The sequence below is a fragment of the Atta colombica genome, unplaced genomic scaffold, assembly GCF_001594045.1.
Source record: "Atta colombica isolate Treedump-2 unplaced genomic scaffold, Acol1.0 scaffold94, whole genome shotgun sequence".
Lineage (NCBI taxonomy): Eukaryota > Metazoa > Arthropoda > Insecta > Hymenoptera > Formicidae > Atta > Atta colombica.
In genome coordinates, this window is record NW_017259588.1 from 542,592 (window position 1) to 560,436 (window position 17,845).

The window sequence follows — 17,845 nt, forward strand, 5'->3', positions numbered from 1 at the left end:
TTTTAATTCCATCAATTAAATAAAAAAAATTCTATATTCGATCAAAGCTAATCTTATTGCCTAAATATTTCGGTGTGAATTTATATACATACATAGACAATTCTATAAACTGAGCAATAAAGTCTTTTTCAATCTTGAAAGGCATTCATGGATGAAACAGTAGTATTATAAAATTATATATTATAATCGTGTGTTCATACACATTCCCTTGAAAAAAACGATATTCATCATTCGTTCTTAATCAAACGGATATTTACTTACTTATAATCATTGGCGACAAGTATTGCTGAAGTGCACGGCACGCTTGACTTATGCGAAACTGCAAAATTGTGTTTCTACGTATTCAACAGAGTAATCTAACCACAAAACATGCTGTGACATGTCGATTTTACGTAGAAAAAAATTTGTATATTACACTTATGCAAAATCGTATCTAACGTGGTCTTCGTCACAATTGTATACATCGATGTCTCACCGAGAAAAACTTAGGCACTTTTATCTGTTAAACTTAAATCGTTAACTGAAAAAAATGCTTTACTATTATGTAGTATATCCATTAATATATTGATAATATTAGTGAACTACAATCGAAACATCTATGACAATTATCAAACATATATCAAACCATCGAACGTCCATCGAATTATTGGCAAAAACATCTTTCAATGTCAAACATATATTGAACCGTTATCGAACGTCTATCATACTACTTTTAATTCTAACTATACATATTGAGTTCCCAGAAACTTCAATTTGCTAAATCGAGATCTTTTCGTATTTCTTTTTCTTTGAACAGACAGTCATCGGTTCAGTCATACACTGAAGACCGAAATGTGGAAACAGTTCACACATGCAAATTATTAATTACCTATTCATCCATTTCTTATAATGCAGCATTTTTGATATTATTTTAAATTCGATATTATTTTTTATGAACTATTTATTCATATTCTATAATAAATTTTTATCACAAATTTTGTGAAAAAAGCATTAAATTTATTGATAATACAACTTTTAGCGTAAAAATGTAATTAAAATTTAATTAAAATTATTTTAATTCTTCACTCATACTATTTACATATTGACACAGTTCAAAGTATAGCTTCATGCAATGTTTCAGTTCGAACATAAAAAAACACAATTGATTTCTTGTACGAATATGTACCAAGTTATGATATTGCATTATATGCAACACATATTATAATAAGTTTTACAATCAGAAAAAGTTTAGTTTTCTTCAGTAGTTTAGTTTATATTAGAAAAGAGCAATTGCGGGAATCAAATAAACAAAATGACACAGAATCATTGCCGTATTTTATAATTTTTAACACCATAATTTGTCTGTTTTTGCACTGAGAGTGACTCAATCCAGACGTTTGTAATAAATTGCACAATGATATTAGTATGTCAGTTATTTAACTTTGAACTGTAATGTTAAAAAAATACACCAACGGTTACATTGATCTGACAGATCATTATCATATTTCTGCTAATTTTGTAAATCCTTATAATGAAGAATGTACACTATGTTAGTACGTACGTACGTGCGTACACACACACACACCACACACACACACACACACCACACACACACACACACACATTCATTCATATATACGAGGGCAAATCAATAAGTTCTTAGAAAATGAATTTAAACGTGTTCATATATCCATATATGGTGCACTCGTTCAGGACGTCCAATTGAGGCAGCTACCAAAAATCGTCGATAAAGTCCACGATATTGTTTTGATCGACAAGTGAAAGTACGCAAGCTTGTTGAGGCCACAGGCATATCCCATGGCACAGTCATTTCAATTTTGCACGAACAATTGGGTATGAAAAAGTTGCCGACAAGATGGGTGCTGCGTTTGCTCACTGTGGACCATAAGCGCGACCGTGTGACGATTTCAAAACAATGTTTGGAGATATTTCAACGTAATCTAGATGAATTTCATCAATTCATTACTGTGGACGAAGCATAGATACATTACTTCACATCCCAGACGAAAGAACAGTCAAAACAATTCTTCACCGGGTGAATCAGCTCCGAAGAAAGCGAAGACCGTAAAGTCGGAAAGATGATGGCCACAATTTTCTGGAATGCACGCGATATAATTCATATCATGACTTTCCATCGAAACAAACGATCAATAGCGATTATTTCGCAGCCTTATTGAACCGTTTCAACAACATTTTAAAGAAAAAAATGTCCCGTTTGGCGAAGAAGAAAGTGCTCTTTCATCAAGACACGGGTTCATACGTGCACTGACAAATTCAAAGAATGCCACTAAGAATTATTTCCCCATCCATATTCGCCAGATTTATTGCGATCCCTGTGATTATTTCCTGTTTCCAAAGATTCGGAGAAGAAATTTATTACTAGAGAACAGCTCATTGCCGAAACAGAGACTTATTTTAAAGAATTGGACAAATCATATTCGGACGGCTTGAAAAATTGGAGAACCGTTGGATCAAGTGTATCGAGCTGAAAGGAGACTATGTTGAGAAATAAAAATGAATCGATCAAAAAAAATGTGTTTTTCTAAAAACTTATTGACTTACTCTCGTACAAATATGGTATATTTGCATAAAATGTTCAATTAGTTATTCAATCAGATGTTTCATAAAATAAGAACCATGAAAAGATTCTTAACTGTAGAAATTTATACTTTGGGTAACCTATTTATCACAGTGACAGTATTTTAAATATGACGAATAAATATTGATCAATAAAATAATTCGTAAATCATATGAAATTAAATTTAAATTTAATTAAAAGGCTTAACTATTGTATGAGTACAGACATAAGTTACAGTTAGAATTACTCTTTTCGGTTTTTATTATACTTAATTTACTAATTAACTTTTACTTAATTTAATTTAATTTTTCAATTTATAATTAATTCTTAACGTAGACTTGCGACATACGTACTTGTTTTCCTGTTACATTTCCTGCAACATTTCGAAAGATTTAGCGGTCACTTATTACACGTTAAAAAGTTATTAAACTAAAGAACTAACTTAAAATAAAATAAAGAATTCAACTCCCATGACGTTAACCTTGACATATATTGTTAAAGTCATAACCCTGAGTGACTATCGAAATGTTTTGGCAGTTGTTGATTATTAAGAAAATATTAAAATTGTAATGGACAATTCATCTCCGATGAATCTTGACCCATATGTTATGAAGGTCATCACATCGAATAGGCTTCAGAAGGTTATATCAATCATACGTTACAAAGTTATTAAAAATAAAATAGAAAATTCTACTCGATAATGTGACCTTGATATCCGATAATTTGACCTTTACATATATTATCAAGATTATGAACCTGAATAACCATCGAAGGATTTTGGTAGTTGCTCATTGATTATTAAGAAGTTATTAAAATAAAAATGAGGAATTCACTTCCGATTACCTTAACTCTCTCATACATTATGAAGGTCATCACACCGAACAACTTTCGAAAGATTGTAGCAGTCTTACCGCGTGTTACAAAATTATTTAAAAAATAAAATAAAATGACCTCGACTCATATTGTCAAGGTCATGACCCTGAGTGACCATCAGACAATGTTAGCAGTTCGATCATTATTCATTAAAGAATTATTAAAAAGTAAAGTAATAAAAAGGTTGAGATTGCCATCTGAAATTCGAAAAATCCATGGGCCAATGATGACGTTAATAGTAATGATAATAAGTAATGATAATTTTTTAAAATTTAAATGAAATTTGGAACTTGTTGCAATATCTCCGCTCGTAAGACAAATAGGAAAAAAAATAAATGCACTTACATTATATAATTTGGATACAAATTTCGATTGACCATACATAGAATTTTATTATTATATAATGGCACAACCATTATTGAGATATAATAACTGAGATTTCGGAAAATTCACCGCTCCGAGGTAAAAGATACTCAGTATACTGAGAAAAAAATATAGTCAATTTTTATAAATATTTAATTCAATACTGCCAACTAAACATTTACTTGCCATAAATAAATATTCGTTCAGTAAAATGAACTTATATAAACTATAGATTAATAGTAGAGCTACAATCAATTATCAAATAATTATTTTGATATGAAAACTTCAAAAAGAAATCGTGAATCAATATCCATAAAGGACCACATTAGCAAAGTGCCATGTTATTATTTAAATTTGCAAACTCAAAATATATACAGTCATAATATATATAGTCAAATATATACAATCACAGTATTATATAGTCAAATAAAATGTTAAATAACAAATACACATAACAATACATCAAAAATACATATATTCATGTGATAATACGCTCAAGTTTAAGAAAAATAAGGAAGTAGGTGTAATTATAATTATAAAATGCTAAAATGTACTTCAGTAACGTTTCGAAATACTTGAAAGTATGCATTATAATAAGCTGAGCATAGGCTATTGAGTATTAATATATTAGCGTTATGGTGTAACGGCGAACTACTGAACAAATAATTCCATAAGTAATCATTAGGATTCGCTATAATAGCGGAGATATTAAGAGAGGCCACAATATAAATATACATTGGCCAATATACATAATATCATTTTTTTCTCTACCAATTGATTCATTCCATTATTTTATTTATAAAAGTATTAAGATACGATTATCAAAAAGTTTATAAAATTTTTAATATTTTATGTCAAAAGATTACAGAAAAAAAGTATAAAATATCTCATAAACTCGATTCTTCGATATCTTTACCTTGATATTTTTATATACAGAATAGTTAAAAGAATTATGTAAAAAAGAAGAATTATATAGTTCCATTTAAAAAAGAGGTCCTTAATATTTTTTTAGCATCTCCAAGAAAAAACAACATAACCAAAATATGTCCCCCTCGAAACCGTTCCACTTTTATCTGAAATATTTTTAATAAACAAGAATATAAATCAAAACGCTCGAAATTTACACAGCAAAACTATTCAATTATCAATGATCAAATAAACGAGCAATATAAGGTATTTTGTTAAAATATTTAATATTAATTTAATTTATCAATATAAAAATATCAATATAAAACATAAATATAGAAAATATTTAATATTAATTTTACATATCAATATAAGAATATAAATATAAATATAGACGTTTCGGCTACACAGAGCCTTCTTCAATATAATTAAATAAACATATCTCTTTCTCTTAACAACTATTTCAAATCAAAAAAAATTTCATGTCAATTTATTGATGATTAATTATGACATTCTTTGAAGAATTGGCATGATTCATCATCAATTATCATCAATAAATACATGGAATTTTTGAAATAGTTGTTAAGCGAAAGAGATATATTCATTTAGTTATACTGAAAAAGGTGTAACCGAAACGTCTATTCATATTTATATTCTTACATTGATATGTAAAATTAATATTAAATATTTTAACAAAACACTTTATATTGCTCATTTATTTGGTCATTGATAATTGAACTAAAATATTTTTCTTAATAAAATTTATTAAAATCAACAAATAATGAGTTATTTCAATCGGCACTTTTTTAAAGACACCCTGTACATAACGCATGGTACTATAGAGAGGAGTGTGCATCAGCAAATAATATAGTATCAATGTATGTATGTTCATTCTTTGTTTTAATTGCATGAGAGAGATAGGCAAATAGTAGTTTAGTAAGAACAGAGAAGAGAGAGAAAGAGAGAGAGAGAGAGAGAAAGAGAGAGATCGATACTGATACTATTGATTGACTCACCACAGGCACGGTCTCTTCATCAAAAAAAGAGAAATCCTTGAATGCTTCTTGTCTCGCTAGAGCGACAACATCAGTAGATGAAGATAACATACTGCCTAAGGTAAAACAAATGACCAAGCTATACACGTCTCTTTCGACTATCGCAGATACACTACATTCAACTATATCACACGCTCATACGAATGAGGGCACTTTCCCGTCTTCATATCAACCGTTTATTTGCTCCGTCTATTCTCATCTGTTACCACCTCCGCCGACAAATACGCAGAGCACGTGCGGTTGCATGATTCACGCGGGAATATACAAAGCGGTTTTATAAAAATAAGACATGATAGCACTTCATAAATAATATGTTAGTTAAAAATTTATGTAAATCTGAAAAAATTCTCCTATTTGAAAAAGTGCATGTTAACATCAAAAATCTAATGGATCGGAATTTATATAATCTCTTGAGGCTTCTTACTGCCTTTTTTCCGAAATGTCGATTGATTCTCTCGCTGTGTTTACTTTGGAAGCACGACTGTCACCAAAGTCTCGTTTCTTGATAATTATGTGTAACAGAATAAATCAATCTGTAAGGACTCCTTACTATTCAAAAGAAATTTGGAAATGACAGAGCAGGAGTCGGACGCGGTCATTGGACAAATAATATATAAATATAACACTCTTTATTACAATAACGCGCTTACATGTTTCGGCTTATTTTTCAGAGCCCTCTTCAGAGAGTAAATCACCTTTATAGATACAATGTATACGTAATAACTATCTTGTATAGTGAGCTCTGCACACAAAAAACTCCTATATTAAAATTAAATTCAGATGAATGTTACAAAGAAAATAGAGGAACAATTTTTAAAACATATCAGAGATGAAATTTGGAAAACTTCAATAAATTTAATTCAATGAAAGAAAAGAAGCTTATCATGAACATAAAAACACCATGTCGCAAACAATAAACGACAATTATTTGATCAAAAATTAGTTTTTGGCCAATCAGATTAAGTATATTATTTTTTAATTTTACTTCAGACGCATGGGCTCAATTTACAGACGGACATGGAGAGCTTCCCAAGGCCTATTTTCTGATTATTGACAGGCATAAATGTTGACTTGTTTTGGTTTTAGTCAGTCAGGTTTTGTCATCCCTGCATAGTAATGAAGTCTTCCTATCTTGACTATCAATCGTCTTCTGATTTTCTTTTTACCTTTTAAATTAAATAAATTAAATAATTATCTTTAGAGTTTAAAATTAAAGAATTTTAACTAAAATAAAAAATTATATAATAATATAATGGCTCAATAATTTAAAAAACAAGTTAAAAGAAAAAGGGTTACGAGCCAGAAATTTTACTTATAAAATTGATAGATAAAAAATGTCTTAATAAATTAATTATAAAATTTGATAACATGCCGGCTAACAACAAACGTTTCGATCACGATCGGATCATTATCAATGTTTACAAAATATGTCCAAACGGTAAAAAAACATAACATAAAATCGATCGAAAATATAATAAAATACAATAAAATTGAAAATATACTTCACATTAAACTATATAATTGTTGATATCAATAAATAAGAAGGATCTTCGTCTTTTTAGTCAAACTGAACAGTAACATAAAATATTATTAGAATTTGTCAAAAAAGTAGAAACTTATATATAATTATACTTATATATTAATATTTATTTTATTTTGTAAAAAATGAACAAAAACAGAATGTAAACAGAAAATTTAAGTCATTCAAATTGATCTTTTGACAAAACAAATCTATATGTTTACGCGAGAATCGGTCGCGCGTTCAGAGTGCGTGTGATATTGTTTGTTTGTCCGATGCGCGATGTCGACTCGTGGTCTTTGTACATATGGTATAACTATATGTTACAATTATACATCCACTACATTCAGTATTCATAGATCATCGAAATAGCAGTTCCCATATGGTCGCAAAAGTCAAGCATGCCATGTCGAAGTACAGATTTGAATGGATGACTGCTTATGAAAATCAGGAAATTAAAGTAAAAAGCGTTTTTTTTTTATTATTTTTCAATCATTTTGTCATGTATGTTCCGAAATATAATGTTAATCAATAATACTTATTTAAATAATAAAATTGAATTAATTATTATAACGTCGCATGAATTGCAACGTTTCACAGACATAATTCAACGGACATTAGACGATTCTACAACATCTCTTCAACATTGAATCTACATTTCACGATGTTACTGCAGTGTTCGCAATGTTGCAATTCAACGTTTCTGAGATATTGATTCAATATTGATTAGTATGCTATATGGGAAAAACTAGTTTTTGACCAGATAATTATTGTTTATTGTTTGCAATATGGTATTTTATGTTCATGATAAGCTTCCTTTCTTTTATTGTGAATTAAATTTATTAAAGTTTTCCAAATTTCATCTCTGATATATTCTAAAAATTGTTTTTCTTTTTTCTTTGTAACATTCATCCGAATTTAATTTTGATATAGGATTTTTTTGTGTAGCGGAGGGATTAATCTCATTATGACAAGATAGTATATTATTATGTATGCATTGTATCTATAAAAGTAATTTATGATTCTGAAGAGAGTTCAAAAGTGAGTCGAAATGTGTAGATGCGTTATTGTAATAAAAAGTTATATCTGTATATTATTTGTCCAATGATTACCGCGCCCGACTCCTATTGCCCCTTCATCTTAAAATTTCTTTTGAATTATGATTATGTAATACATGAAGAGGTTATAATTGTTTTCAAAATTGTCAAGTAAGTTTCATTAAATGTTTCAATTACTAAACATTCATTCTTAATATTTAATTGTAAAAAATTAATACATTGTGTTATATTTTATTTTCAAATAGCGATTTCCGTATTAACACTATTAATTTTGCTAAATTGCATATTTAAGATAAACAAAGTATTAATAAGTACAATAAAATAAATAAAATAATAAATACAAAAAGGCGTACAAGAGTCAAGCGTAATTATTATTAAGCAAATAAAACTCATTAGTAACAAATAATATACAGTCTGTCACATGAGAACGTCGTCCGCATATTTGAAAGAAAAATTATTATTTTTAAGGAACGTATAGATGAATTTAAAGTGCACTAAAAGCACTATTACTTAAGTAAATCATTCAGTCTTCATTACTGACAAGAATTCATTAGCATCGTTTTGGCATATTTTCTATAAGATGTTCTGCATATTGTTTCGGTAACGACCACCAGATAATTCGGACATGGCGACACATTACTTTAAAATGAACACATCTTTTTTTTGAAGCTTCCTCTAAAGATTACTACCCAGCCAAGAACTCTGCATTGACAGTAGCGACACAGAATCAGACGACGGTCTGGCGAAACCAGTAGCCACATACTTAAGGACGAGTCTATGTCGTGTATTCACTGTGGCGCGCCAAGAGGAACGAGACAGCGAGATCGTTCTCATATCAGTCGCTTGCTCAAGTGATCGAAAATGCTTTTTCGGCAATCTCGGTCGCTCAGTGGTCATAGACATCAATAAAGGAGGGCATTCTAAATAACATATAAGTTTTAATAAATTGTAGTAATACTTCTCCCATTAATCCAGAATAGTATAAATCATGTTGTAACGCAACAGTTTACGAGATATTTAATTGTTTAACATTTTTTATGCGCGTTATATAGTATACTACTCCTTCATAAACTCGAGTAGCAAGTTCAGTAGAAGCAGAATTTTAACCGGAAAAAATTATAAACCAGCATTTCTTTTCACGAAAGTCTCGAAAGATCATCAGAAAAGAAATGCGTATGTTTAAGACTCGAGACTTGTGAAAAAAATATGCGAAAAAGAATCGAATAATTGTAAAAAGCACGTATTTCGTTAAAACAAAAAATATTGATTGTATGCAAAAAAGTTCGGTAAAAAATATAAATATTCGAAATACTTACAAAATAAGAGGAACATTAAAGTCGATCTATTAGTTCAGTAAAAAAAAAAAATCAAAAACACACAAATCGAAAAAAACCTTTTTTTCACTCACCCTTTCTTCATTGAGATTTAAACGCAAAACTTTGAAATTCTCATAAAATATTAACGTAATTATTAAAGATATAACATAAACTTTCGCAAATATAAAAATAAATTAGTGTTACACGAAAAATATATTTTGCAACTATATATTATATTCAATAGTTACACTAACATTTGGTAAATTACTTAATTACTGATTAATTATTAATAATTTGTTTACATATATCATATTTGCATCTGCAATTGGACATTTTTTATACAATATATTAAATATACATAGCTAATAACTTAAAGTTGTTAATCAGACATGCACTTCATACATGATTTTTTAGTAATAAACTAAAAAAATAAAAATTCAAAAAACAAAAAACTAAAAATTTCACTTTACGAAACTTTGGTTAAGCTATTTGTTTATACCATTCTAGATTAATAGGAGGAGTACATTATTACTAAATTTTAAAACAATTTATTAAAACTTATATGTTATTTAAAATAAAAAAATCCAAAAATCAGGACATGAGAGTCAACGAGATATTAGTTAATACGCAATCTTAAATCTTTTATATCTCATCGAGCTACCTCAGATTTAAAAAAAAATCATGTTTCCACGTCAATTATTTATTACTGAGAAGATGTAAACTTAACAAATTTTAACATGCGAATCGCCGAGCGGCCCGATCTTTCCCACTTGACTGCGCGCCGGCTTCTCTCATTCCCAGCTCGCGTTCTTTAACTTCCCAATGATTTTAAACAAACTTTTTCGGTAGCAAAACATTCGAGAATTTTGAAAAGAAAATGACAGCAAATTCAATTCTTCCTTGACTATTGATGCGAGACGGAATTCTTAATCTTAAAAACCACAGTGATTTTTTGAAAAAAAAATTATTAGCTCCTAATCGAAAGATAATCTTTTTTTTTAAATTCATAGAAAAATATCAGATGTTAAATGTTTCACATAGCTGTTTGATATAATGCATATTAATGGAATTATTCCATTCTTTTATATGGAAAAAAATACTCTTTAAAATCGTTTTATAATCATTTAATGCAAAAAATCATTTTGTTATTAAGTGTACGTGATAATACAATTCTTGAAGAAGAAAAATCATCCTTGTAAATTGTTATGCGACAGTTCAAAAATGAAGAAATTAAATTTTCTGCAGACAGGTTTTTAGTGAACAAATGGTTTTTTGCAAAAACTAATGAACATTCAGGTTTGTTCAGAACTAGATTTGTACGTCATTATAAGAGCTACATTTTACAAAAATTTCAAGTTTTGCTTTTAATTTAAATTTCATTTAATTTAAATTTCAATGAACAAAGAGCGAGTGAAAAAAGGCTTTTTCAGCATTTTTTATTTCTTTTCTACTAAACTAATAAATTAATTTTAATATTCTACGTCTCATTTTTAGGTATTTCGAATACCTACACTTTTTATACTGAACTTTTTCCATACAATATCTTTTATTTTATAAGAGAAAAACGTGCTTTTTTGCAATTATTCGATTCTTCTTCGTATATTCTCTTCAAATCTCGAGTGTTAAACATACACATTTCTTTTTTGATGGCCTTTCGAGACTTTCATGAAAAGAAATGCTGGTCTACATTTTTTTTCATAAATTTTTTTCAATAAAATTTTACTTCTACTGAACTATTTTTGCTACTCGAATTTAGGAAGAGTATACTACATAACTCGCATGAAATATCATAAATAATTAAATATCTCGTAAATTGTTGCGTTTTAACATGATTTATATCATTTTGGATTAATGGAAAGAGTACAATATTACTACAATTTATTGAAACTTAAATGTAAGAGAGAATAAAAAATCCAAAAATCAGGACGCATGAAAATTAGCATGGTAGATAATACGCAATCTTAAATCTTTATTCCAAAAAATAGAAAATAATACGTTTCAATTCAATTTGGAACTATCCTCAGCAATACAATTTCAAAATATCATCCCTTCATGTCCAAGAAATAATAATAGATAAACAAGGGATTCTAATCCAAGAGCGCTGAGGGAGAGAGAGGAGCGGGGGGGGAGGTGACGTCACTAGGCGAGGGGATGACATTACTAGGCGAGAGAGATTACGACACAAGGGGAAGAGAGGAGGTAGATGATGTCACAGGAGATGTTACTATGCGAGTGGGAAGCGGTGCGGAGGACGAGGATATCCCGGCTGCGGGAAATTATGTAGCCGGAAATTACGTAGCGGGAAATTATATAGCGGAAACTTGCATCGCGATGAAGACGTGGCACCCGGTGTCAATGGCCGCCGAGCGCGATTCGCCTTCGAGCGCGGTTCGCCGTCGCCATCGGTCCCCGCCGCCGCCTCCAGATGCGGTCCACCGGTCCCCTCCACCATCAGATGCAATACACTATACATACCATGTACACTTTCTATTAGTACTTACCATTTTTCTTCTTATGTGTCATCATCCTCTTTTCGCATGCGGAATATTTTATTTATTTATTTATTATGTTATATTATATACTTTATTTTATTTTATTTTTCACACTGCGTGATGATATGCGCTCGATGACGTCACGTGTAATAGGATACCGCTAAGATAGGAACGATTAATTGCAGACGCAGAGATATTTTTATTTAGACATTTATTTTTCATGCAATGCATTATATACCATGGTATAGATCAACTGCTCGACACCGAGAATACATCGCTAGATGTTACTTTAGATAAAGTAGTGCAAAGCTTAAACGCGACTTTTAAACTTCGAAATATTAAGTTGGAAATACATAAACTTATCTTACAACTGTTTATAAAATTAAATTTAAATCAACAGATAATTCCTTTTATTAATTTTACTGTCCTTTACATATCAAAACTATTTTCACATTTTAATGAAATGTTTTTATTCTTTTTTCTTTTAAAGGAAATTCTAATTCTGCAATTGTCAGAAATTTTACAGCGCTGTAGATTCCCAGAACAACATATTTCTCCAGGTTAGGTCGTGTAGAATGGTTAAGAGACACACTTCCCACGATACAGAATAGAATAACAGCTTCCGGGATAAAACATTTTTCAGGATACTGACAAAAACGGCAGCTTCCGAGACAGTACAAAATCTTTCTAGGACTCTTCGGCAAGAATAATTGTTTCAGGTGCATTTCGTTATTCACATATTGATAGTATAAATTAGTTTGGTCCATTTTTTTGTGTATTTATTTCAAAACAAAATGAATAAAGATGAATTAAGTATTGTCCATCGCTGCCTACTACTTTTTCCCATCTCTCAGAATTCCATCTCGAAAAAATGACTCGTCTTTAGAGGCGATTCAATTTTGGAGCCAATTATCGATTTCTGCGAAAGAAGTGAACCGGTGACTTGCATCTTTCGGAACAACCAGTAATCAGAAGGAGCAATGTCCGGAAAATATGGCGAGTGCGGTAAAATATTCCATTTGAGCGTTTCCAAATATTTTTTTACGACTTTAGCAACATGAGGCCGAGCGTTGTCATGAAGAAGAATAACTTTATCATGTCTTTGCTCGACCGTTTTTCTCGCAATGCGGCTCAAACGAATCAATTGTAACCGATACCGATCGCCCGTAATGAAATCGTCAGGTATCAGCAGCTCATAGTAAACAAGACCCTTTTGGTCCTACCAGATACAAAGCATGATCTTCGAACTATGAATGTTCGGCCGTGGTGTTGAGGTGGTCGATGGCAACGATTGACCGATCTTAGCGTAGTATTTTTTCTTCTTGGGTTATCATAGAATATCCACTTCTCATCTCCAGTCACAATCCGATGCAAAAAACCTTTTCTCTGTTGTCTTTGAATCAGCTGTTCGCAAGTGAAAAATCGCCTTTCAAAGTCTCTCGGTTTCAGTTCATAAGGCACCCAATTTCCTTGTTTTTGAATCATTCCCATGACTCTCAATCGTATAGAAACGGTTTGTTGAGTTACACCCAATGATTCTGCAAGCTCCTCTTCCGTTTGACTCTGATCTTTTTCGAGTAATGCCTCTAATTCTTTGTCTTCGAATTTTTTTGGCTGTCCAGAGCGAGGCTTGTTTTCAACGCTGGAATCTCCATTCTTGAAACGTCGAAACCATTCCCTCCATGATTTATCAGTTGGAGCAGTGTCACCATAAACTTCGACAAGCATTCGATGGGCTTCAACCGCACTTTTCTTCCAATTAAAGCAGGAAAAACCTCCCGCAAAAAAACCTCCCTGCTGCTTGGTTAATACAAAATTCAAACACAATAAAAATCAAGGTTTTTGAAACTCAAAGCGATATAAACGGAATATTATTAGCAGATGTTTAATCTCTCTGAAACCGCCAAAATCAGCTGTCACTATTCATTCCATTCACAACAGTTCGAGCTATCTTTAGGGAAACGGACCGAACTAATTTGTACTCCCAATATAATGCAGTATCCTAAACCATTTGATTGTATATACAAAATGTCATAATAGAATAGTAATTATTAATTCTGGATTCTTGTGGTTAATTTAAAACTTTATTATTCAAAGATGTCAGAGCTGTCTGAAGAAGAGGTTATACTAAATTAAATGTTATAACCTTGATATCTTAATATTAGCCTTTTAAAATTGTCTCATGTGTCTATCCTATAGACATAGTATAAAAGATAGAGCATATATCAGACAAGGATATCGATCTTTGACGTGAGTGAGGGAGAAACACAATTAGATTTTTCGTTTTCTCTCTAACAGAAGAACGTTTAGGGGAGGGGGGCATCGTGCGCGATTGCATCTGTTTCATAGATATAGTATAAAGAGTGGACGTATGATCATGATTCACTCTCCACTTTCTTATGTTAGAGAGAGAACGAAAGATCCAATTGTGTTGCCTCCTTCTCGAACGTTACTGCCATGTCTCGCGCTATATGCTTGGCCTATTTATACTATGTTTATGTTCTTAGGCGTTGTTATTAACTTTTGGAATATCCTGTTTGGAATATCCTGGAATAGTCAATAAAACAATTTATATCCTTAAAATATGAATAGAAAAATGTCTCCAAAACTTCTGAATGATGTCCTTAAAAATGTATTGTCTCCAAAGCTATAGTTTTTGTCAGTATGTCCTGAAAAGAAGAAAATGTTTTATCCCGGAAGCTGCCATTTTAGTCAATTATTTAGAAAGTGTGCTGTCCCAGAATTTGCCGTTCCAGTCAGTGAAAAAATATATTGTCCCAGAATCTGTCAGTCTATGAATGTCCTGAAACATATGTTGTCCCAGAACCTACCAATTTGTCAATGTCCTGGAAGAATATGTGTTTTGGAATCTGCCAATCTGTCAGAGTGTCAATGTCCTGGAAACTGCCAAGTTGTTTTTTTCTCGAAGTCGGATAAAAATAAATTAATTTCATATAAATGGAAGGTAAAAAACCATAAAAAAGGCTTTGTATTAGGTGTACAATTTTGCTTCCGCCGTTTTTTTTCCGAAATTCGAGGCTTTATTGTAAAAAACTGGTTATACATTTATGATTCAAAGTATTGTCCATCTCTGGCCACTACTTTCTCCCATCTTTCGGGTAGCGTACGAATCCCGCGGCGAAAAAACTGGTCATCTTTTGAGGCTATCCCCGAATCGATCCAATTTTTTACTTCTTCATAAGACCGGAAGTGCTGGTCAGCCAGGCCGTGTGCTATTGATCGAAACAAGTGATAGTCAGAGGGAGCAACGTCTGGAGAATACGGCGGATGGGGTAGGACTTCCCATTTCAACGTTTCCAAGTATGTCTTGACCACTTTCGCAACATGGGGTTGAGCATTATCATGCTGCAAAATCACTTTATCATGTCTCTCGTTGTATTGCGGCCGGTTGTCTTTAAAACGCATCAATTGCGTTCGATATCGATCGCCTGTGATTGTTTCAGTCGGTTTTAACAGTTCATAATACACTACGCCAAGCTGGTCCCACCAAATACAGAGCATGATCTTGGAGCCGTGAATATTCGATTTGGCCGTCGACGTAGAAGCATGGCCGGGAACTCCCCATGATTTTCTGCGCTTGGGATTATCGTAATGAACCCATTTTTCGTCTCCAGTCACAATGCGATGCAGAAATCCCTTCAGTCTTTGCCTTTCAAGCAGCTGTTCACAAGCAAACAAACGCCGTTCAACATCTCTCGGCTTCAATTCGTACGGCATCCAATTTCCCAATTGCTTCTGAATCATTCCTATGGCTTTGAGGCGTTTTGAAATTTGAGGCTTGTTGAATCATTCCCAATGATCGTGCCAATTCTTCTTGATTTTGACACGAGTCTTGCTCAAATAATGCCTCCAATTCTGCATCTTCGTAAACCTTCTCTCTTCCACCGTTATGCCGGTCTTCGATGTCAAAATCACCGTTCTTGAAGCGTTGAAACGACTCACGACACGTTCTTTCACATCATAAGTATTTGAGAGCATTCGATGAGCCTCAGCCGCAAATTTCTTCATATTGAAGCAAAAAATTAAAATCTCCCGCAAATGACGAGAATTTGGCTCGTAAACTGACATTTTCAATCGAGAATAACTTTATGATGCAGACACAAATCGACTAATGTTTCTATGGAGTTATGTTGACAAATGCTCGAGTTTATTGTATGACGTCTATGATCTATTTATTTCGACCACCACTTACCGCTAAAGCCATCTATAGGAAAACGGCGGAAACAAAGTTGTACACCTAATAAGATTATTTTTAACTAATTTTATTTTTAGTCCCAGAAGCTGCCCCTGAACATACATATTATATATATATGGTATATACTACATGGGCTGAAAAGTCCCGGGATTTTTCAATACTTGGCGCCACTAAAAAATGAACATGATTCATTGCGAGAGGTTTACTAGTTTATGTATGAAGTTTTATGAAATGTCGTTCATTCGTTTACAAGCTATAGTCGTTTAAGTGGCGCTACTTTCGCCTTCGTTCTGTACCATCACGATAACGCACCGGCATACACGTCCTTGAAAGCGATAGCCAAATTGGATCAATTACGATTCGAATTGGTTGCTCACCGATCGTATTATCCAGACTTGGCCTCCAGCGACTATTATCTGTTCCCAAACTTCAAGCGGTGGCTCCAGGGGAAGAGATTCACATCGAATGAGGAAGTCATCGCGAAAACCGAGGCGTATTTCGAAAGGTTGGACGTTTCGTACTACAGAAAGAGCAAATGTTGGAAAATCGCTGTGTATCGCCAAGTGTATCGCCCTCGAAGGCAACTATGTTGAGGAATAAATATAACTTTGCCCAAAAAACGCTTGTTTTCATTAAAAATCCCGGAACTTTTCAGCCCATGTAGTATATATATGTATATATTAGGTGTACAACTTTGCTTCCGCCGTTTTCCTATAGACTTTCCTATAGGCTTTAGCAGTAAGTGGTGGTCGACATAAATAGATCATAGACTTCATACAATAAACTTGGGCATCTGTCAACATAACCCCATAGAAACATTAGTCGATTTGTGTCTACATCATAAAGTTATTCTCGATTGAAAATGTCAGTTTACGAGCCAAATTCTCGTCATTTGCGGGAGGTTTTAATTTTTTGCTTCAATATGAAGAAATCTGCGGCTGAGGCTCATCGAATGCTCTCAAATACTTATGGTGAGGCCGCTATTAGTGAAAGAACGTGTCGTGAATGGTTTCAACGCTTCAAGAACGGTGATTTTGATGTCGAAGACCGGCATAGCGGTGGAAGAGAGAAGGTTTTCGAAGATGCAGAATTGGAGGCATTACTTGAGCAAGACTCGTGTCAAAATCAAGAAGAATTGGCACGATCATTAGGAGTGACTCAACAAGCCATTTCAAAACGCCTCAAAGCCATAGGAATGATTCAGAAGCAATTGGGAAATTGGGTGCCGTACGAATTGAAGCCGAGAGATGTTGAACGGCGTTTGCTTGTGAACAGCTGCTTGAAAGACAAAGACTGAAGGGATTTCTGCATCGCATTGTGACTGGGACGAAAAATGGGTTCATTACGATAATCCCAAGCGCAGAAAATCATGGGAAGTTCCCGGCCATGCTTCCATGTCGACCATGGCCAAACCGAATATTCACAGCTCCAAGGTCATGCTCTGTATTTGGTGGGACCAGCTCGGCGTA

At 32.5% G+C, this 17,845-nt stretch overlaps 1 protein-coding gene across 1 annotated transcript in view; it reads right to left on the reverse strand.

Annotated features, from left to right (window-relative positions):
* LOC108693594 (galectin-8-like) overlaps positions 1–5,946 on the reverse strand; it is a 221,579-nt gene extending 215,633 nt beyond the window's left edge. Inside the window, exon 1 of the mRNA XM_018202630.1 lies at positions 5,737–5,946. Within this exon, the coding sequence (XP_018058119.1) occupies positions 5,737–5,826 (90 nt within the window). The 5' untranslated portion in view covers positions 5,827–5,946. The remainder of the gene's footprint in view (positions 1–5,736) is intronic.
* Between the last annotated feature and the right edge of the window lie 11,899 nt (positions 5,947–17,845).